This window comes from Phalacrocorax aristotelis, chromosome 5 (assembly GCF_949628215.1).
Source record: "Phalacrocorax aristotelis chromosome 5, bGulAri2.1, whole genome shotgun sequence".
In the NCBI taxonomy this organism is placed as follows: domain Eukaryota; kingdom Metazoa; phylum Chordata; class Aves; order Suliformes; family Phalacrocoracidae; genus Phalacrocorax; species Phalacrocorax aristotelis.
In genome coordinates, this window is record NC_134280.1 from 53,445,368 (window position 1) to 53,468,977 (window position 23,610).

Genomic DNA, 23,610 nt, shown 5'->3' on the forward strand with positions numbered 1-23,610 from the left:
TGCTAGAACAGAAATATATTTTTTTTATTCTTAATATCATGTCAGCAGCAGCACGTTTCCAAAATGAAAAATAATTCTGTTTCGTATTTCTTTTCACAGAGAGACAGACATCCACCCACAGCAGTAGCAGTGACAACAGCGAGAGACTGCTCAGCGAGGCACTGAGACATGCAGATAACAGAGGGTACGGTGGGGCCTGGCTCAGGGGAAGGCTTTTCTCCCTTCTTCCTCCCTCGCCAGCCCATGCTCCATCTACAGGAGGATTTAACCTGGGCTGAGCCATCACCGTGGCTTTCTCCAGGTCACTTTTATAAAACTTGCAGCCACATTTGGTAAGGCCTGGAGAAATGGCATGAAGGCTCCCATGACCCACCCAAAGGACATGAGCTTGTGCTTAGCTCTACGCAGCCTCATAATCCTATAAATCTGCTCCACTGTCAGGAAAAGGGAATTTATAACATCACTTGGTGGAGGGTGTGACGGGATAGATCCTCAAAGTCTTTTCCTCTGGGCGATCTTGTCCAAGGCAACTCTACAAACCTGACCAGCCTCATGCACAAATACTTAGGGGATACCTTAAGACAAAATTGAAAACATGGGAAAAATCTCAAAAGACTCAGGAAAAAAGCTTAAACCGAGGAATACTGGAGGGCCACAGGAAATCCCATCAATATCAGAGATTACAGCAGGGGCTGTGGGCACCTCTCCAGGCCACAGGAAGCCGATGGGTGATAGAGACCAAATGTTCCCCAATACAGGAGAGCAGATGAAGGGAGACTCAAGGATACACCACCTCTATTAGCAGGACTGGTATGGGAAGCATGCCGACTAAGTCAAGGCAACACCAGAATATCAGCTGTTGCAACAGGAAAACTGTGTTTTAAAAGAGCCTATCAAGTGACTTGAAATAAGTTTGTCTTTAGAAAAGGAATACCATCTAGTGGCCCAAAAAGGCAATAAGAAGGTGCAATGACAATTAGAAAATCAGATGAATTTAGAAAAAGATGAGGAGAAACTGCAAAATTAAGGAGAGGGATTAACATATATAGTGCAATGATTCACCCTGGAGCAAGGGAGAGCTCAAAAGGGACCTGATCATAGTAAATGTGAAGCTAAAATTAGACACTTGCAAAAGCAGATTGGGATGCAAAAATTAAAAATAACTGCTGTAGCTGCAGGAAGTGTGGAAAAGAACTGAATCGGGAGCCATCAGAGGAAGATGATTTCAAGGATGATATAGGCAAATGGGAAGAGAAAGAGAAGCTGAGAATAACAGCATATCCTATGAAGACCACAAGTGCCATCCTGGGGCAGACGGGTAGGGCAGATCAAACTGCTGTAGCTATTACAATGAAAAAAGGTGACCCCAAGGCAGGTAGCTGCAGATATGAAAGGAAGTACGACAGTATAGGACTTAGAGAAACTGCTTCAGATTTTGACTTAAATGGGAATTAAGCAGTAAATTGATTAGATTAGATACCCCACCAGCTTTTATTCATTGCACGCTGGGTACATCCTTGATGAGCATTTAATCATGCCATCATGGGCATTTAATCAAATTGCCCAGCAGAATGGTACGATAAGGATGCAATTGGCAGCACTAACATCAGTCCATAAGCTTGCAGAAGGTGCAGAGTCTTTCATGAACTGATGGGGAGCTGCTCAAATGTCAGCAGGTCATGATACCATGCACCAACCACCCACTCCCAATGGAGTGCAGGTATCTCCATTGCCCCCGGCAGCCCCGAAGCTGAGTCAGGCTCCTTGGACAGCAGATGAATTAGGAGAGCTAATGGCACAAACACACTTCCGCAATTCACAGCAAACTCCCATATGGCAAAACACAGGGGAAGAAGCAATTTACAGAGTTGCTTTCACATTAAGAGACAAAAAATATACTTTCACTTGTACCCCACAGGGCCAAGCACCTGCCCTGCTGTACAAGCTTGTGTTAGTAAACTGTTTGAATGATGGTATCTGGGAGACAGAGAAAATAAATAGTCTTATGTGGATGATATTCTTGGGACTGTAGCTGCAGAAGAAGAGGTGCAAGAGAGAAGAAGCTGAGTTTTAAAATTAATAGACCAAATGGGATTTGAAGTCAATTTGAATATGGCACAATTAATGCAACCCCAGGTTAACTGCTTGGGAATTGGAACTGGTGAAACAAGATGATGAATAGGTGCTAGAAAGGTTAAGCTTTCTGTGAAATAAAGACTCCCTCTAATCAGTCCCAGCTCTGAAGAGTGCTGGGAGGATTTAATTTCTATGGCAGCATATCTATGACTGTGCTAGTATCTTATGGCAGTGTATCCATCTTTGCTAGTACCAGCAGAGCATTATGGAAATGACAGAAAAAGAATCAGGAAGGGAGATGGAGCAAAGAGCAAGACGATGCTTTAGCTAGTATGAAAGAAGCTGCTTGAGAAGTTCCTACACTAAAATTCCCAGTCAAAGAAAAGCTATTAATAAGAATTTTAACATGAGCTGATTCTGTGGGAGCACTACTGTTACAGAAAAAAGTGAAGGGAAATGGATACCAGTAGCGTATGAGTCCTCCCAGGAGCTGAAGCAAAATTTCCCTGGCTATGAGAAAGCCTAGTCAGAGGCCATCTAGGCTGTGATGGTCTTCAAGGCTTTCACCCTCAGTGGTCCAGACATAACCCAGTCTACTCATGCTCTGCTCTTAAACACAAAGAGAAGAAATGGATATTAATGTGGATATAATTTTAAAGGAAACTGGAAATAAACCAAAGGTATTATGCACCCATAGATGTGCTAAAACTGAACAAGAAGGAAAAATAATCCAAGATACTTGTATTAGTGGAATGAGGGAACAAATAGTGGAGAAACTAGAGAAAGGATCCTGCCAAGAAGCTTACAGGCTGTCCGTAAAAAACAAACCCCTCTGCACAATATCTCTCTATAGATAGACACTGTGCTGATAATAGAATAAAATACTGGATGCATGATAGGGAGAAAGGCGATAGCAAGCACATAATGGGACACCCATGAAGAAAACAGGAAGTTTATTTTACAAGCTTAGAAGGACAGTGGGAATAAAATATACGTAAAGCATGTTAAAGTACATGGGAATACTGAAAGCAATACTGAGAAACAATTTAGTGAGCAAGTAGATAAATTGACTCAGTTTGTTTACTGCAGCCCCAACCAGGAGTCAGCTAAAAGAGATGGGATGGATACTGTGGCCAGCTGAATGAGACCAAGTCATCTTAGAATGTTGTAATAAGTTACTTAAGGGAGTACAAGGTACTCTAAAAAAGTGCAAAGGTTTTATATTTGGCCCCAAATGAAGCAAGATATAGAGAACATAAATAAAAACTGTGTAAGGTGTTTGCATCATAATAATGATGGAGAAGTGAACTAGTAAAAGAAAGCTGCCAACTCTACTGTACCGGCTAAACCAAGGACCTTGGCAAATACTGCAAAGGGATCATTCAGATAAACTGTCACACGCTAACGAAGAGTATCGGTATCTCTTTGTCACCAAGCATATCTTTCCAGGACGGGTTGAGGCTCTTCCACCTAAAAGGAATATAACCACTGGAAATATAAAAATGCTGTTAAAGGAAATTATCCATAGATATGGAACATAGCTGCAGTAGGATGAGATGGAGGAGAGGGCTTTGTAAGTGAAGTAACTTGAGCCTTAAAAAGTAACCTGGGGATTAAGTAAGGACTGCATATACCCTACCACCTGCAATCCTCCAGACTAGTAGGAAGAAATCAGTCAGACTATTAAAAATAGACTAAAGAAAATTGCAGGACAATATCCAAAGTGATGGGCTGAAAATTTAACCTTGATATTAGTTGCTTTAAGAAGCAGTGACATATTAGGGACTGGTTTACAACCCTACCATATTTTGTTTGTATAGCTCATTCATGGATGGTCCCATGTCCAAGACCCTAAAATATTACGCAGGATAAAGAAGAAAATAAGGCTCAAGTAGAAACAGCACCTTGAGAAAAATAGGTAAAATGAGAAAGGAAGAATCCAATTCATATATGACTTATGAAATAAGGGGCCAAGTAATGTATTTGAAATCAAATTAAAAGGAAGCCTTAAAGCAAAATGGAAGGAGACCTATTATGTTACTAATAGGATAAGTCCCTAAGATCTTAAATCACAGAATCACAGAATCGCAGGTTGGAAGGAACCCCAGGGATCATCTAGTCCAACATTTCTAGGAAGAGCAATAGATGAGAGCAATGGTAAATATAAACAGGTTCATGTTTCTCAGATGGCCCCCTAAGGGGGAAAACAGTTCTGGAATCTGTCATTAATTTGTCAAGAACACAGAGACAGAAAATGCCCCAAAACAGAACCTCAGGCGCCTGTTCAGCCTCAGCCCCTGCACTCACAGCACAGCCTCATCTCTCGGAAGCAAGGGGGTGCAACCCATGTGGTGTTTACCTCCCATGTGGCTGCAGTAGATCTCTTTATATGCTTGCATACTAACAGGGCTGGTTTATGCTTTGAGTTTTGCTTATTTTCTATTTTCGTAGAGCAACAGATTTTACTACAGCTCCTTGAACAAGCAACAGCTGACAAAGTCACAGAGCAGCAATGCAAACTCTGAGGCAAGGCGGAGGAGTTGAGGGCTCCTGCAGTTGCAAGGATTTTTAACTTGGCTGTCCAATCCATATTAATAGGTTTGGTCTTTTTAAAAATTGTATTAATTTTAGACATTTAACAAGGCAGATAATGACTGTGAAGTGCTTTGGAGAACTAGAGACAACCATCTTCAGACCTTTATGGGTTTTCAGGCCAGACCAGAAAGCAAACACCTCCAAGGAGACGCACTGTTTGGTCCTGATCAGGAGCCTGATGTGTCTGCAGGGTTTGCAGCATCCTTGCTGCACTCACAGGCAGTAATCCAGGAGTTGGAGACTACCAAAGGAGAGGAGGAACAGCGACCTGCAGGCCAGTAACAAGGCATTGCTATTGCTAACAAGGACGTAAGCTATGCATTAACTATACAGGTTTCATTGTTACATCTTGCCTGTTTGGAGCTTTATCTTCTTTATTTTAGTCTGTTTTACTGGGGTCACCAATAAGATTTTCATGGCTAGATAGCTAACCTATAACCTAACCTGCTTTAGTCTTGCATAGCTTGCTCCAGCTACCTAATCTAACAGTGATAACTTAAGACCTCAAATGAAAAATTGTTACAGCTCTTAAGACAGCCTTGAGAGTTACAGCTCAAGATCTGGATCCACCCAGATTGGAAAATCATAGCTGAAGCTTTTGAAAAAGTGCTCTAAAATTAGAACAACTGAATGAACTCAGTTTTATTCATTTATGGGACAATCCTCCAAATAGGAACAACTTAGGAAGCAGCAGCTAACCCTAGTGTTATTTCAGTCATGGCCTTTTAAGCAATTTAGGAGGAATTTAGGAAAGGGTCTAAAATAAGAAAGGAAACAGAAAGGAGGGATTGAAGCAGGTGGGAGACTAAGTGCTGTCAGTAGCTAAGCAGTTAAAAGTTGAGAGAACTGGGTGTTAAGCATATGTACGTGAAGGTCTGAAATGGGATAAAGTATAATGAATTGTAAACTATTATGACTGAGCCACAGTAAAAGTAACACTGGAGAGCAATGGTGTATGTAAGTATTGGAGAATACTTACACCTAATAGCCAAAACTTGACTGCTAAGTCTTTCATTTCTTTAAAGAAGAAATTATAAAAGTCATATATAGTGGATAAGGATGGTAAAAGTCTATACAGAAATGTTATAACTGACCATGCAAACAACTATGTGTAATTCTCCCCTTTGCTCTCCCCCACAGCTGTTTAGGTGCCTCCATGCATCCCAAGCCCAGCTCTGATACTGCACAGCTGCATAACCTTGGGCCAAACTTCTGAGCAAACCACTAAGTTATGAGACAGCCTGCAAGAAGATAAGATGAGCAAAAGCAGGGGGAGGAAAACTGAGAGCTTTGGGTCAGATCAAGCCATTAATATCTACAGTGAAAGCTGGATGAAACTGGATTGGAGCATTCTCACCATATGTTACCTTCCTCAGAAATGGCCAGCAGTAGCATTAGTCACACACCTGAGCTACATCAAATGACAGTGGTATTGGGATATCTAAGAGCAAGACAATGCTGTACCTGTGTAATAGACTGGAAAAGCAAGAGTGCATGAAATCCTCCCAAGGGCTGGCAAACTTGGGACACCGGTGGCCCCACTTGGTCTGCAATAACCAATAAACTCAGGACACCAGGAGGCTGCCAAGGCTGCCCTGGGCTACCAGCATGCATGAGCATCACTAGCTGTGACTTCTATCTGCTGTAAAGGATGGCAGCTGGGTTCTTAAGCACTCCCTGCTGTGGGAGCTTTTAAAAGAGGGATTGAAGGGGGTGGCCAGGACTTGCTCTGTGGCGCTTGTGCTGGGGAGGATGCAGGTAGATCAGGACTGCTCTATGCCAGATGGGCAACTCCTGGATTGGGTCAGTTTAGAGTCTCATGGGACCTAGGACACTTACGGCAACCCGGTGGGGTGGTACAGCTCAGGGGTTTGGGCCTAAGCATCTCTCTGTGTGAGAGGCTGAAGGGAGGCTGGGAGCTGAAATATCAAACCTCATAGGGTTGGTTCAGGCAGAAAAGCTTCTAAAGCAGCTCTGAATTTCCCAAATGTACAAGGCTGTAAGAGGCAGGAGATGGTGGGGAATGAGGGTCCCTCATGAAGTTGCTATAAGAGTTGCTTTGGGGCTAAAAAAGCAGATTAATTTATTCTCTCAAACTGCAAAAAATAAGTTTTCTTTCTCTTTTTGTAAATAAAGAAGCTTTTCTTGTCTTCCTTGCACCCAGGAGCCTAGCACATAGCTCTTGACTTCAACTTTGCAGCTTGGACATGCTTTTGGTCTATGCTAAGCCTCTTCCAGCAGTCAACAGAAAAGCTACCCAAAACACCAGCAGGCCTTGGATCTGTCCTTCCGACCTCCTCCGAGCTGGCCCTACATACAAAAGTGGAAAGCTGTTGGGGTCGCATGGTGACAGGCAGTGGTGCAAATGTTTGGAGAAGACAAGTAGGAGTTATCAGCTAGGTGAAGGCAGAGTGGGCAGCTTTGGGGCTGCAAGGGAAAAGGGGAAGGAGAGAGCCCAGTTCTCATATTAACTGATAACATTGAGCGCGTTAATCAGTGAGTGAAGCTCATCCCTTACACTCTCCAGGGAGTGACAGATCATCTGAGGGCTGTCCAGAAGCTCGATGCTGTGGGTGTAGGGCTCATATTTCACCGAGAAAGGCCGCTTGATGTGTGCCGCGTAGCTCCTGCAAGGAAAGGGTGCAGAGAGCTTGGTACAAGAGATGGGTTCTGAGTTTGCCTCCTACCCATCACCATTCACCCTAATCACAACATGTTAATGCCTCCTTTAGGTAGAGTTTCTAGGTTAGCACAAAATCTCTGGTTTCCCACCTTTCTGTGGGCTGAACACATGAGCTTGAATCAAATGGGAGGGTGTACAGAACTGGCCACCACCAGGCATCCTCTACTCCAATTTCTTTTTTCTTTCTCAAAAATGCCGAGGAGATTTAGAAGCTAATTTCAGGGAAAGGCCTGTGGTATTATAGTATTATATTCCTAAATCCTTTCTGACATTCATTTATTGACTAATCCCTGCTTGGGGGTGGGGGAACTAGCTGCAAGCTGTATCAAGGATAAATTTGATAGGCAGTGGCTCAGGCCTGGGTGAGGGGAAGGGAATAGCATCACCAGAGTCATGTGGCTGAGCAGAGTTACACCACTGTACCCAAAGCCAACTGGAATCTAGGTCTTAGTGACGAGCCTGACTTTGCCTGAGAGCTCTCAAGACCAAGACCTTGTTGCTGCTTTTCTAATGGAGAAGTATATGGACAAGTAAAAACAAACGAAGGGTAAGGTTCTCCCAAAGTTGCTCATGTTCACCTCCAACACTAAGATTCATACACTTGACAAGGTAGTGGTTTTTTTCTTTAGTGGCCGTGTAAACATGGAGCTGGGAATCTAGCTTTAGGTATTCACAGCTACAGTCTTATGCAGGAAAGGCCCAGGAAGATGAGGGGACAAACAGCACTAGCAACAGGCATGCCTCACCTCTGCTGAAGCATCACCCTTTCACTCCTGAATTGCTTAGCTTAGGGTACCCTCTTGTGGCTACCGTGAGTCTGCTCTGGCACAGGACTCAGGGAAGCACATCCCTTTCTCAGATGCTCCTCCAGCTGGTACTGCATGCTAGGGGAAACCTAGTTCTGGATTCCCAGGGTTCAGGGAAAACAGCACCAGATCTAGACAGGGCCAAGCAGCAGCATGGCCAAAGACACAGGATGGCACTTGCAGGGAAACAAAAACAAGTGCAAATAGAGGGGTTTTCTGCATACTCACATTATCCACCTCCTAAAAGATGCCACTTACCTCAGCACCCCCAGCTCTCCCACACAAGGGCCAGCTCACCTCACTTATTAATTAATTAACCCACAGTGATGACTCCCAAAACAGCTGCTAATGGTTAGAAACTTGACTTCCAAGATGGGTGTGTTCACTTGACACCTTTTTGAAGCATACAAGTATAACATGGGTGCCCGGAAGGGCATCAGGGGGCTGTGTCCACCCTAGAAGACTGGGGGAAATTTTTCTTTCTGGGAAAAGAGTTTTTTCTTGAGAGATAACACTGGTAATCAGGTCCATGATGGCAGCTGCCAGTAATGCAAAAAATACAGATGTTTTAATGTTTTCACCTCATCAAGTAACATGTGTGTGGTCTCTGAGGTCTTTAAAGAGCATAACTTATAGTGATTGTCACTGTCAAAACACTCTAGCCTAATATTGGTTGTGTATGTGGTGTATTTTCCCCTTTTAAATACAAGGAAATGACTCATTACACAACAGTTGGAGGTTTGTTGTTTTTTTTTTTAAAGCAGCCTAATGTGTGTGAGAGGATGGGCTCCCCAGGTGCTTGCTTTTGAGCAGCTAGACTCCGGGTTGTATGAACAGTGCAAGTGAGGGTATTAAAAGCAGAAGTTGAAATATAGCAGTCCTCGTCATGTTATTTATATTAAATACCCCACTTGCAGGAACTGCAAAGTCATGTACGTAGTGTAATACTTCATCTCATCCTATCCTTTTCCTCAGCTAAGATAAAATGGTATAGTCACAGTTTTCCTCTGTCAGTTGAATGTTAAGGGACTGAGCCTTCCTGCTGTGGGAAATTCTGGGTATGGCCAAGAAAATGCTCTTCTGAACAGATGTCTGTGGGTAGAGCTGCCCCTCTTCAGCCTGGTTGCAGTCCCATGGGATGGGGAAATCCAATTACACCAGTGGGATGCTGTCCGGGGTCTCCTAACCCATGTTAACCAGCCTAGGAAGCAAAAGTTCCCTTTCTTCCATGGATACATCTATCCCCATCAAGAAAACATTTTTTTTCTTTGTGTATGAGCTACTAACAATGCCTGGAGTTTTTTGCTGGTTGCCTGATAAATGGGTAAGTTGCCCAGCAGCTGCTCAGAAAGACAAACACTTTTCTGCACCCTAAATTCAGAGAATGCCACCACTCAGCTCGTCACCTCCCTCCTAAAACTTTCAGCCACATAGCAAACTTTTACATGATGCAGAAGCCCATGTTTCAGACGGACGCATGCTGGTGAGATGCTCCCATGAGACACAGCTGGAACCTGACCTGTATCATTTGACACTTCTGCAGCAAGGAAGCAGAGGGGGTTCTAGTGGGTGGTTTGGGTCTCCAATTTCTGGACCACCAGCTCTCTCTTATGTTGCTTGGCATCCCCTGGGAACCAGAGATAGCTTATAACTCCTTTCTCTAAGAACTGGGCAGATGAGCTAAATTTGTTCCTTCTCTCACCCCCTCAGTCTTGTCTCCAAGAGTGCCTCCCAATCCATCCCACTCCTGGACCCATGCCCTCAAGTCCAACATATTTTTGGGAGACTCTTGGGTGAACCCAAGGGACTGAAGTTGGACCCTGTAGGAATGGGAGAACCACTTTACTTTGAAAGACCTGACAACAGTTTCCAGAGTACTTCTGAGACCTTGAGCTGAAAGCAGCCATGGTGCCAAGCCCTTTTTCAATATATTATGGCTTTATTTTCTTCTGTTTGTGTCTCCCTCACTGCCCGGTCCTACCTTAGTTTACTTTTGGCATCACTGAAGCTCTCAGACACAAAATATACAGGCTGGTAGTTCTGGTCCTGGTAGGGCTGAACAGCAGCAGCATCAGGGTCGAAGTCCCGCACCTCTGGTTCATCTGACAAGGAGTGCTATGGACACAGCAGAAAAATGCTGGCATGAAATTAAGGGGATCAAAGAGCACACATGTGATAAACAGAAGTGGAGAACAGATCAAGTAAAGTAATTGGAGCTGTGCAGAGGAAGAAGGTTTTTTGCTGTATAGGGTCTAGAGCAGAGAGGCAAATTATGCTGGGACTTACTATGAGCTCCCCGTAGGAAGACAGGAGCCCAGCTCCGTAGGCTTTGACTATTCCGTTCTGTCTGCAGAGCCCAAACTCCACCGTAAACCAGTAAAGCTGTGAAAGGAGTAAGAAAAATGCATAGGGGACACAGCTCCTTGTCTTCATCTCCCTGTCACTTCTGACCCTTGAATCACATCTGGGGTCTGGGGTTATTTAAATGAACAAGAACCTGGCACTTTGTCCCCTCTCCTTACCCCATACCCATTGTTGCCAGAGCAAAGTGCTAAACTAAGCTACTGCCACACCAGGACAGATGGGAACTGTGTCCATGTGCTGGTTCCCTGTGCACCTGACTGTCATGCAGTGTTGCCTTTTGGTGCCCTTGGAGCAGGATGGGTCACCTTGCCGAGGGAGAGCCAAAGGAAGCGGATGTCATTTAATCCCATCCCAAAGAGTCCCAGCAGTGCTGTCATTAGAAATATGATGCTTGATGATTCTCTGGTGTCCGAGAAAATTGGGTTAATGTGCAAGAGAGCTCTGCTGTTTAACTGATATTTGCTCTGCACAGTCATCGTGAAAGAGCAGGGCTGGGGCAGCTCAGGTAGGGGCTCTGAGCCTGCAAATCTGGGGACACCAGGCTGGACCAGTCCCCCCAATACCACAGAAGTGCTGTTGGGGGGGTCAGGGCTCCCATCCAGCAAAGAGGAAAACTTACTGTTGCGAGTTTCTCAATTTCTTCATCAGTTGCTCCCAGAGACGCCAGCCCAATGTCCTGGGAAGAGAAGGGAAGGGGCGAACATCAGGACAGATTTGGTCTAAGGGCCTTATGTGTGGATTGCTCTGTTTTATTGCCTTGAGACAACAGATATTGTTGCCCTGTGCTGCCATGCTTCTGCTGGGGCTTCATCATGCTCTGACTAAAAATGCTTTGCTGCAGAGACTGAACTTTTTTACTCTGTACTACTGTTATCGGTCCATCACTACGGCTCCTGAACATTGTGTTTAATGTAAATAAATCCTAGAACAAGAAGTGTTTAGGTGGCAAGACTGGGATCAGTTTGGGTTCCCACCTCGTGCCCTGCTCTTTTGGGGGTGAGGAAACAGACAGCCACCTTACCTGAGAGAACTGGGCAAACGTCTTGTCGGCCAGCATTGGGACATGCCCCAGCAGCTCGTGACAGCAATCCCTGCCAATGGCCAGGGGGAAAGGAGGAAAACGAGGTCAGCAGCAGACAGAGTTTGTCCATTAGGGAGAAAGGTTAATTGCTGGCTAGGTGGGCTGTCTGGGCAGGGGAGGTGATCAGGGTCTGGCAATACTCACGGCTCAGGGGAGTGCATGGGCGAGGATGAGTGGCGGATGTACTGCGTGCACTGGAAGACACGGAAGGCCAGGCTGGCGAGGAAGTCCCGCGCTGACAGCAAGCCAGCCACTGGCCGGAGCTGGAAGCCGGTCCTCTCTGAAACAGTGCATACCGTCTTTGCGGAGGTGTATGGCCCATGGTCTGTGCTGGTGTCCCATGTTCCCAGCACAGACAGCAAAAGCATCAGTGCTGGAAACTAAAGGGCTTCTGCTGTGCCAAGCCTCATCTTTTTGCTCCTGCTAGGGAGCACCATCTCCTCTTTATGTGTGCAATGGGATCATTTGACTACAAGCTTGACCTTCAGTTGCAGCCCACTGTGTTTAGCTGCAGTCCCCACCACCTGGGGTCTACCCCATCCTCTGTGGGCAATGCACAAGCCTCTGCCAGCTCTTCTCCCAAATCTCAGCTCACCCACTCCTCCTTCAGGTTCAGGTTTCCTGGCTGTAGCTGCCACCACTGTGCTGGAGCCCTGGCAGACCCTGGTCCTGGGTCCCCCAGGCTTGTACCCACCTTTCAGGAAGCGGGAGACCTCCTCCAGCTGAGGGATGTTGTTCTCATTGTAGCCACAGAATTTCTCCAGGAGATTGAAAGCTTCAAGGTATTCCTTGCAGGCATGGGTGGGGTACAGGCTCTTCAGGGTGCTGTACACCTCCTTCCTTCAGGATGACAGGCAGCAAACATTCAGTGGCTTGATACGTCTACTCATCTCCTGTCCTCTGGTTATACACTATCAAGGACTCATGCCTCTCAGTTTCTTGTCCTTTTGCCTTTCTCCACCACTAAGTCTATGTCTGTGTGCATTGATAGAGGCATGTAAACGTACAGACACATATTCAAATGAGCCTGCAAAGTCAGCAGTTATATCTGCATAGACTTATTTCTGACCTTGAAGGTCAGAAGATTGTATAAAAGGTATTAACTGGAATTAAAATATTCCCTGTAGGTTAGCTCCTGAAGTTGCACTATGAAAACAGTCAATATAACCAGGAGATGACCTTGTTTAGGAGCCTGTGTACTCAGCTCATATGAACTGGCCTTGTTTTCAGAGACACTCCTGCAGCGACACTCCTGCAGCAACACTCCTGGAAAGAATTGTGTTCAAGGGAAGTGTTTTTCTGAGGCCAGTGAGGTACTATTAAGATACTCACCATGGGTCTCATGCTTGTTTCTGCAGCTATGATAACAGCCCTTTGTTTGGAGGCTGCTACTAAGCCAGGCCTCCTTAGAGAAGTGGGACTCCAAATTATCTACCTTGCTCTCTGGGGAGGCTCCTTTGGAGGAAACTCCTGGGGGCTGCAGTGTGAAAGTGCTCTCGGTGCAGCCCCAAGAAAGAAGGAGATGGAGCATCACTGTTTTGGAGGTAGCTTGGTCTGCTGAATGCAGCCTCTACCATAAAGCACCGTGCAATGAGTTACTGATTTTTATAACAAGCCATGAAGTAAGATGCTTGCATTCCTGATATATTCTTCAAGAGGTAGTGCCCTAATTGTTTAGGTTTTGATTCTGTGATTCTCTTGGTGAAGCCAATAAAGGTAACAAATCAGCGCTCACCAGGTAGCAATCTCCTCCGCTGTGTACTCCACATGAGGGATTGGGTCCCCGCTGCAAGGCAAACGCACTGTTACTGACAGCAGTGGAGCACAAGCCAGGCTTCTCTTCCCTTTGAGAAGGAAGTACTTTGGGGAACCTCTGCATGGCATCAATCTTCTTTAAACCAAACAAAGGGATGACAGGAAAGACAAAGCCTTCGTACTGGGTCGTTTGTACAGATGCAACAAATCCATAGACACAGAGAAAAGCATTAGTCTAGCCAGAACTTATAAATGAACAAGGGACGATCAAAAGCTTAGCAGGCATAACATCTTCCAGGGGAAAAAAAATGGTTTTCACTGGAAAAAATTGAACTTTTGTGTGGAAATAAATTAATTTAATGTGCCTGAACTTCAGGGGGCTGATGGCTCCAAGAATGAATCAGTAGTGGGAAATAAAAGCAGCTAATAAGGAAAACTAAATGGATTTGAACTTTTGCCTTTCTGCATCATAATTAACATTTGTATTTCCTAAATCCTTTGGTTCTGTATTTGAACAAATGAGATATTCACATATTACAGCGATAAAGCATAGTTCCTTTTCCATTAACAGCCTGAAGGGATGCTACACAGTGGCTAATAAATGCTAACCTGCAGATGAGATGTGAGAGAAGACATCTTAAATGCATGCATATCTTAGGACTTTATTTCTTCCTGTGTCCCTGAGGACTCTCTTGCTGGCACAGTGACTTTCTGTGCATTTAGTATTAGTACAGGATAAAAACCATCAATGGATATATTTTGGGCTTCAAATCTGCAAAGATTATGAAACTATCAGAGCAGAAAGCCATGCTGGGATCACAGCAGTTGCAGGGGTAGCTCAAGAAGGTGACCCATATAATTTCTATAGCTTGTGTTTAGCACAGCTCACTACAGAAATCTACATTTAAAGTCTTGCTCAGAGAGGGAGATGCTATGCCGGAAGGCAGCGTTACTGAATAAGTTCTAGAGATATTTTACAAACCCAATTGAATATTAGAGCTCTGTCTGAAGTTGTAGTGAAGAGGCTGAACGCTGTCACTGCATGTATCAGAACAGGAGGATTAAGTGGGAGTACAAGAGATAGTCTTAAATCTATATAAAACAATGATGAGATCCTTACTGGCATCTATTTAATTTATCAGAGAGAGTTAGGAGGTGAACCATTTAGTTTATAAATACCCTCATAGCAAAAAAAAAATCTGATAGCAGAATTCAATCTAGCAGATGAAAGGTATGTATGATCCATTGTGTGAAAACTAAAGCTATCAATGTTCAGTTTAGAAATAAAACCCACATTTTTTCACAGCCAGGATAATGATACATTGGAACAAGTTTTCTGGCATGTGGTAGCTTTTTCAGTACTTGAAGCACTGAAGTAGAAACTAGATGTCATTCTAAAAGAGGTGCTATGTTTCAAAATGAACTTTGAGGGCTGATAGAATTACATGTGGCTTTTGTTACGCAGGAGGTTTATTCTGGATTTATCAGTGTATGAATTGTATGAATTAATGACCACAGATGTATTTTAATTAAAAAGAGACTGGAATACATAGAGAGAAGAGGGACACAAAACGAGCTGGCAAGGCTGAATCAGGAGACAAAACATGAAAGAAGGCAAGGCTTATGCAGGTGGCACAATGACTTTGCAACAGGTTGTATCAACACGGCATTACCCCTGCATGAATGTTAGGAAAGAGACTTACTGCTTATAGTGAAAAGCAATTTCTGCTATCGATTTCCTTCTCTGTCGATATACCTGGTCAGAATAGCCCTGTGATGACAAATAGGAACAGAGACAGGATTTTTAATCAGTTACTAAAATTTCTCACCCAACAAAGTTCATCATTGGCTGGAAAAACCTCTCACATAATGGTGATTGCACTACAGTTCCCAGATCAGCTGCATTAATAGGTGTTGTCTAGCTCCCTGCTTCTGAGGGAAGGCTCAGGACTCCAGCATGGGGAAGTGGCCACACAGACCAACTCACCGGGTGATCCAGGTCCAAGTCAGGGTCAAACTTGGTGACCAAATGGTGGCATTTGTCCAATTCACAGATTTTTCTGGGAAACCAGTGAACTGTGGGGAGAGAGAAAGGGAAAAACTGGCTGTGGTTGTGAAGATGGAGAATCCCCTGCTGAGAAGGGATTGTGAGGTTGAATAAGATACATCTGACCTCGTGTACCAAATGCACACACAAAACAATCAGCATGACACAGCTGTGCCTTCGGAGCAGTAGTCCCACACTCTCAATGCTCTTGTCCTAGAGTCAGGCCTAATGCCATTATCTGCATCTCACAACTTCCCTGCCCATCTCTCAGCAGAGTATTTTGTGACAAAAGTACACAAGAAGATAAAAATTGGATTTTATTTAAAGGTTCTAGACTTCACATTAAAAATAAATCCAGAGGTCCAACTAGTTATAGAATGGTCACTGCAGATCTCTAGGGATATTTTACAATAGGAATCGCCCTGTCTTCAGAACACAATGGCATGGGGAGTGTCTTGTAGTTTAGTGCTGGATCTGTACAGAGTTCCTGACACATAAGTAGGAAACTACTTTATGTTTATAATATAAAACATAGGAGTAGGGATGGAGAACTCTGTAGAAGAGCTGTGAACAAAGCATGAAATTTCATCTCCTGTTTCTGTTTTTTCAATCTGGCACCAGAAGAATGGTCTATGGACTGTGGAGTAGTCAGTTGAGAAATGGACAAGGAGGGAAGTGGCTTTCACGACTCAGGTGACCCAGAGGCAGTCCTTTCTATTTTGCCCAGATTCAGCATACAGTAGCCCTTCCCCTTTTCTGGGAATAACAAAGTCTCCACCCTGTTTCTACAGCTCAGCCTCTCTGCAAAAGTGAAACAGTTTGTGAGTTCCTTACATTTGTCTTCCTTAGTGGTCCTCACGTCTTCTGCTACCCTCTTGATGGAGCTAATGAAGGTATTGAGGTCAGAGCTGTGGAGTTCACAGCGCACAAAGTACTCCAGTTCAGCAGTCCCTTCACGGGGCTTTCGGCTAAGCCTGGTCTCCAGGTGGTGAATTTTAGCTTCAAATGTCTTTGGGGACATGGAAAAGGAGAACAAAAACATTAAACAACACTTGAAACACCTGCTGGTACTTCCCAAAGATTCCCATATGGGTATATTTGGAAGGGACTCCCCCTTGTCTTTTTATTCTTTGTTTTCACCCACTGGGATAAACATACTTACCCATTAATTCGAGTGTTTCGCGTTCTGGACAGACAACCAGCAGGGCTGGTCAATAACTATCAACAGGAGACTTCCACAGTGGCAAAGAAGATCGTATCAAGAGGGGAAATTGATGTGACAAAACGCCACCCCCTATGGCCGCCTTTCCTTTATCTCCCACTTCAGGCAAAGGTGATTTTTTTGCTGGCTCTGTGGGGAAGGGGTTGGCGATGACGTAAAAGGGGCGCGCGCTGCCCGGACACGGGCGGGCCGCGCGGCGCTGGCCGTGGTGCTGAACCGGGGGAGCTGAGTCCTACCCAGGCTGCTGTGGCGTTAGTTTGGGGCTCACTATCAGAACGGATATCATTTGGGCTGATTATCAGGACTGACCTCCCCAAAGAATAAGAAGGAGACAAAATGGAGTCTACAGTCTTCCAAAGGGCCCTGGTAAATTTGTGGATATTTTCTTTAGCTCAGTGAAAACTGGAAGTACAAACCCAAGTCCCTGGGCAATGATTCAACCTTTCCAAAGTCTCAGCAAGATCTTTGGTAGAGGAAGGGACATGATTTCTTTTGTTAATCAGAGTCAGAAAGATGAGAAGGAACAGATGCGATGCCACAAGTAAATTAAATTTAGGACTGTGTTTTTTAATGCATCTACCAACTTCACTATTACATTGGCCCCTCAACAATCAATACCTTTGCATTAATCTGACAGCTGTGATTGCATTACCTATGCTTTGGCTGCATGTAACACATACAGAAGAGTGAAACCAGCTTCCCTGCAGCTTGGTTCATGATGAGGCAAATGTCATTATGCCCGTCTGCTTTCATATCTTGTACCTGCATTGCCAGAGGGATCTGGGAAATGAATCTTCCTCTGTTGTCACTTGACATGCTTGCCTTTTTATTATATTTAAACCTCTCTCTGTGGCAAGCTCAAAGAGCTTTTTTTCTAGGAAAGCTCTTGATGCAGCAAGTAAATTGCTCCAGGAAGAAACAAATAACATAAGCTGCCCCTGCTTCTTGCTTGATGTTTTAAAAATTGTTTAAATTATAGACTTTAAATGCAGTGTAACATAAAATCTACCAAAAGCCTATATTTCTATGTTTCATACCCACTAAGCAGTCTGTTGCATCTGAAATGTTACACTGATGGCTTTTTCATGCCTTAGCCGACAGCAGTGTACTCCTGGGAAGGAGACCCCAACCATGGCAACACCAAGGTTTTTGTCTGATAAGCTTATCTTAGAGACTCCTTCAGTCTTGAGACAAGAACCATATGTTTCCCAGAAAGGACATTAAAAAGAAAAAGAGAAAAAGCTTTTTACCATGAAGGCAGTCAAACACTGCTCAAGGGATCCAAGGAGGCTGGGATCTACCTTGGAGATATTCAAAGTGCAACAGGCATGGCCCCGAGCAATCTGCTGTCACTGGACATGCTCTGAGCAGAAGGTTGGACTAGACACCTCCAGAAGCCCCTTGCAACCCATGTGACTGATTAATAGGAACAAACTGTCCTCTCGTCTCACACTGAAGTCAATGAAATTAAGCTACTGTAGATAAAACATACCTCAGAACTTCAGTTTGCAAAACACTTTTGAATCCTTCTGGATGAAAATGTACTACGTAAATGCAAGTTGTGTTTTGATTACTGTTTAAATAGACAGCACTTATCTCAGTCTTTTTATTCATGATACTGAAATTCTAGATAATGCAACATTATATTGCTGGCTAGGGGGAAAAGCTCAGTTAGTTTTCAGTTTTTCCTGGCATTAAAAGCATATAAAAGGAGCATCTCTGGGGTGAACCAACAGAACTTTTAACATGTGAATCAAATTCATTCCTGAAGTAGGAAGGTAATTTTGAAATCAATAGACCAGTTTTACATCCAGGGTGAAGTCGTTCCTGTAACTCTTTGACCAAGGACCAACGTGGCAATGATTCAGAGACTGCCAAAGCCTGGATCCACAAGTAAGGCAGGTTTGTTCTGTAGCCATGGAGGGCACATAGCTTGCTTTGAATGTGGGATCAGAGCCCTCCACATGAAGTTGAAGTGCTGAGCAGTGGAGGGGGCTGGCAGAGTATACTACAAGCCACAGGGGTGTGGACTGTAGGTGTGAAACTGTGTGGCTAGATCCAGTAATTAAGCAAAGTTAGGTCCAGAGCTTAACAGCACTACCTGACAGAGGTACGGCTTATTCTTAGTGATGTAAAGTGAGGTCACGCTGGGTCATGAGCAAAGCATGACTGTGGGGACATCAGACAATTAACTGATAATTTGCAGCAGGCAGACCTAGTCTGAGTCTTCTTCAGTAGACTTGAGTGATATTTCTCACAGAACAGCCATGAAACCTGTAGTGCATTCCTTGATTCCCATACAACAGGCTAGGTACTCACCTCAAATACCTTAAGTGCACGGGACAGAGGTGAAGTCTTGGCTCCTCTGAGCATGAAGAAGAGGTTCAGCATGGCTCTCCCATCCTTCTCCTCGAAGACAATGGTCTCTGTAGACTCTGCAGCATCAGTGGCTGCAGCTGCAGCCTCTCTTTCCTTCCTGGCATCTTCAATAAGGCTTTGACGTCTACCAATGAACCGTGGAGACTGAAGGCAGAACAGAAATAACTAACACATCTGATAGAGCTGTAGGGAAGACCAGAGGCATCCCCGGTAGCTGGATGAGGTGTGACCAATGTGTCTCAGCAGAGGAAGAAGGGGAAGGTTGGACTGACTTGCCTGGAGGTAGAGTAAGCTCTGATGAGGAGGACTGAGGCTTTAGAATTGAACTTTTGGAAATGTGGAGCTTTAGGAAAAATACCTGTAAAATATCCTTGTAGCACAACTAAAGAGTGGGTTTCTCCCCACACCTTCCCTAGCAACAGTGAGATTAAGTGGATGCTTGCCCATTGAATTGTAATTGGAACCACATCCACACACCCCAGAAAATAAACTCCTCCCACTGATCTATATATTTGTTTGTCCCAACAAACTCATGCGGATTTCTATTACTTGGAATTGCACCTAAAATGCTGCAACCCTGTGCCTGGGGCCATCTTAGGTCAATAATTCATATTTATAGTGAGCTACAAACTATTTACATCACTGCTGTTTCTTTTGTTATACAAATGGCTCATATACTAGCTTATTTGTTCTTGGTCTTTTCACAACCAGTTTTCCATTTAGAAGCAGCTCAGCTGGTCCTAATTTTCTGTGTTCAATATCCAAACCAGATTACAAACCCTCAGGTTTTGCTAAGAGGAACCTGGGGCAGCACTAAAGAAGGAACAGGACATAAATCCATCCAGTACTGTAGATTTTATGGTCTTAGAGGTCTTTTCCAACCTTAATGATTCTATGATTCTATATAAAGCAGGACTGGCTGCAGTTTTCCCTTTGATTATATTGAAAATATCTAGAAAAGAGATAGACGATAACCAAGCAGCGCCTTCTCTACCTTGTAAAAATTTGGAGAATGCTTTCCTTTAAAAAAGACAGCCTGCTCAACTGCTAAGCCCATTTTTACTCTGATTTCCAAAGCCCACCATCAGTAACTAATATTTCCTGTGAAAATCCTTGTGGATGCTTTAGCAGTGTAAAGCTGACATTTTAAATGCAGCCTGAAAAACGTAACACGTCTAGGCCCCAGCCCACACACTTCTATCTGGTCCTTTTTTAATAAAGGTACCCCTCTGAAATTATATTTGCTGACCCTCAACCCCTTTCTGTGCCCCTTGTGGCACAGAAAAACACCTTCTAACAAATAAGCACATATTGCTGCTTGTCTACATTGATGGTATTTATGCCCCAAGAGAGAAGACATCTAATGAGTAATCTGAAGTACAACTTTTAAAAGCTTGTGAGCATGTGATCAGCTTTAAGCATGTGTTTTATATTGCTACTATGTTTAAAGCTAAGCTGGTGTTTACTTTAAAGTGCCTGCAATAAGCAGGGCAAACAGCCTTGTGCTAGCCACAGTAACTGGGCTCTGCAGAAGTCCCAAGACAGGCAGTGCTTTCACTAAGGATGTTTTATCACACTGTGCCCCGAGGCACAGAGGTGCAGCAGGATTTTACTTCTGGGATGGAGCGAGGGAAAGGAGGGAAATTAGACCCCCATTTTTAGGCTGCAAATCAACTTAAAATCTGACTGGAAGGAGTTTAAATAGCGAGAAGACCTGTGTGACTGGAAAGCTGCACAGGGAGAGGCAGACACAGTCAGACCCATAGGCTGGGACTAGGTGGCCCCTTGGCAGGCAGGAGTTGGGGGTTTCAGTCCCTGTCAAGGGGTCCTGGAAGCTGCTTAGCTCCAAGCTGGCACGTTTTGGGTGGATAAATTTAAAAAAAAAAAAAAAAAAGGCTGAATTTTGCTTGGGTGAAGAGCACTGTTAGGGGTCTGCCTGCCTGCTGTCTCATCTGCTGGGTAGAGGCTTCCTGACTGCATGCTCCCTGTCTCAGCATCCTCTCCTCTACCCCTCACATTTACGCTTATTGGGGTATCGCCTCCTTTTGCTGGAAATTAGGAATCTGGCATATAAACTAATCAAACTGATCTCTCATGATAAATGCCTTCCTTTCTTCGGAAGGCACTGTTACATGGTATTTCCAAATTGCCTTGCAGACTAGCTCCCTGAGTGCATGTCTAGCTACAGTGAGAAGTTTAATTTGCTTTTGCAAAGCATTTATTTGCCTAACTGGGGCCTGAGTCCCATATGGTCATTCACCTCTTATGAAGGATTAGCTCGTTTTCCTTCTCTGAATTTGCTGCAGCTCAGAGAGCCCTGCGTAAGCAGTGTCATTAAAAATACTGTGCTCTGAGTTAAAGTACTTTGCCTTTTTTTCCCTGGCTCATTATTTGCAGCAAGCAGGAAGGATTATAAAGACTATTTCCCTCCCCGCAGCATGGGGACAGTAACACCCCACCCTTGTTTCGCTGGATGTTCCTTCCTGCTGCTTTGCCTCCAGCTCCTGTCTCCTGCCTGGCTCTGGTTATGTGCTCTGTAACAAAACCCTGGTCCAGCTACAGTCCCAGGGTGTCTTGTAAAAACTATTAGCAGCAGAAAAACTAAATAAGTAACAAAAGATTTGTCCACAGTGTGAGTTCAATTTTTGGCTGGCTCAGCTGACAGGTAAAATACCTGCCAGTGTAGATTGCAAAGGTCTTTTTTTTCCCCCCCAGTTTGCACAGTTTCCCCTGCAGCAGGGTGCTGGTCCCTGGGGGTTAGTGGCAAAGGAACACCTCAGACCTGCCAGAGCTGGTGTGGTGGTGGGCAGGGGCTGGGTGGCCAATCACCCATGGTCAGGCCAACACCACAAGGACTGGGGACATGCAATGTCACATACAACTGCAGTCATGCCTCTTGCCTGGTACAAGCCAGCAAAATAAGTGATGGGATTGTAGAGAGCTCCAATGCTAGGTGAGAGCAAAGGGCAAAGTCTTCCATGCAGGCTGCTCTCAGAGTGATCCTAACAGGACTAAGTTTGGGGTTTGTTTTTTTTTTTTTTTCTGAGAATTTCCATTCAAAGAAGGGATGCAAAGATAGGCTGAGGTCTTATGTCCAACCCAGGCTGGAGGAGCCACTCACCCCAAGCAGGCTGCCAGGCTTCTGCCAGCACACCTGATGAGCCTGAGTTCCTCTGGCCCCTTCAGTCAGTGGCCTGTTTCCCATCAAGCACGAAGCAGCACCCCAGGGTGGGTAATAACGAAGGACTTGCCCCTTCTCGAGACAGTAATGAGTGTCTCAAGTACTGATTTGATGAGCAGCCTGGAAAATACCAGGTTTTCAAGAACTACTTAAGTGTTCATTATTTTGCCAGAATGAAAACGGTTGTGTGAGAGGGAAGCCTTCCCTGATTTCCATTTATTAGAGAAAGCAAGCTTACCTCCTTGTTTCCTAAATGTTTCCCTTCTTTCCCAGTACACTCCACTCCCCAGACACCTCTTGCTGCCTATGTAATGGCTGATTTTACCGAGTCAGAGCATCACACGGGGTTAAGAGGAGAGGGGGTGAAAAAGGCGGTGAGTGTATGGGAGGGAAATGGGGAGCTCTATAACTGACCTGCTGGAGTCATCCTGAGGATACCTGCCAAAAACATCTGCTCCCTAACCAGGCTTGATTCCTGTGTTTCCTGCTACCGAGCATCCAAAGCGGGTCCCCTCCTGGTACACCCACTGCCAGTGGCTGCTCTGGCTCCTCCGTGGTCGCTTGCAGCCTGGCCACATCTCTAACCCACAGGACGAGTGACCCATGCCAGGAGTCTCTGGGCTTCTTCCTGCCCTGGCATTTGGGTTAGGGGTGAAAAGTCGCTGTCCCTACAGCCAGTCCAATGGGTTGGCCAGACTTAACTTTCTAAAGGCACTTGACAGCTCATCATGAAGTTTTACTCTCCTTTCCCTGACACAATCAAACCTGGTGTGTGCAGAAGCATTCCCCAGGCTAAACCCAGGGCTGAGACCACATCAGAGGAGGGCTGGGAACAGAAACAGGGGAAGGATGTGCTGGGAAAAAGCAAAACTGTGGATGCAGAAGCAGCGAACAAACTGATTAAATTGCCTGTGCCTGTATGTTGTCTGAAATAACAGCCACACTTTTTCATTATGCTGGAACAGGTGAAATCTCTGCAATTTATTGCCTTGAAATCAGGAGAGCATTAAGGTTTTCGAATTACCTTTCACTCTGGGGATTCCTTGTTATTCCTGCCTTAGGTCTATGGGTTATTTATCTTGCTTTTGGTTGCAGGAGCATGTTGCATTAGTTCAAGCTTTCATCCCCCTAAATGTTTGCATTTCACATGTACCAGTATGTACGGAGAACTGTTCCAGTAATTTCCCTTTGCCAGCCTGGAGCCCAGAGGAACTCCCACAAAGGCAGTATTGGTCCATCTATCCTGCCTGCCTCTGCCTATAGCTATAGGATAGCCTGCAGTTTTTGGAGGGGGAGGGAAAGAAGTGGGGTAGGGTTGTCTTACCATGATGGCCTCGGCTTGCTTGGAGTCCAACTCTGACACCGCCCTGCGGAAGCCTTTGGCGGCAGATGTGGAGATGTTCGGGGTTGGCATCTTTGCT

The 23,610-nt window shown here is 44.8% G+C and overlaps 1 protein-coding gene across 1 annotated transcript; it reads right to left on the reverse strand.

Annotated features, from left to right (window-relative positions):
- On the reverse strand, positions 1 to 23,610 carry TH (tyrosine hydroxylase). The gene is made up of 13 exons (XM_075094577.1): positions 23,514 to 23,610; positions 18,949 to 19,152; positions 16,242 to 16,416; positions 15,348 to 15,436; positions 15,064 to 15,131; positions 13,341 to 13,391; positions 12,300 to 12,445; positions 11,750 to 11,885; positions 11,546 to 11,615; positions 11,144 to 11,200; positions 10,447 to 10,542; positions 10,142 to 10,275; positions 1 to 7,298 (listed from the first exon to the last, which is right to left on the reverse strand). Exons 1-13 carry the CDS (start codon positions 23,601 to 23,603, stop codon positions 7,139 to 7,141), a joined length of 1,476 nt encoding a protein of 491 aa, XP_074950678.1. The 5' UTR covers positions 23,604 to 23,610; the 3' UTR covers positions 1 to 7,138.

What these genes read in the sequence shown, in the direction of transcription:
- TH (XM_075094577.1), bottom strand. Translation starts at nt 23,603, where the DNA reads ATGCCAACCCCGAACATCTCCACATCTGCCGCCAAAGGCTTCCGCAGG. An exon ending in ATTGCTTTTCACTATAAGCA is followed by an intron (nt 13,392 to 15,063) that starts GTAAGTCTCTTT and finishes TTTGCCTTGCAG; the next exon opens with CGGGGACCCAATCCCTCATG. An exon ending in CTTCCTACGGGGAGCTCATA is followed by an intron (nt 10,276 to 10,446) that starts GTAAGTCCCAGC and finishes CTGTGTCCATAG; the next exon opens with CACTCCTTGTCAGATGAACC.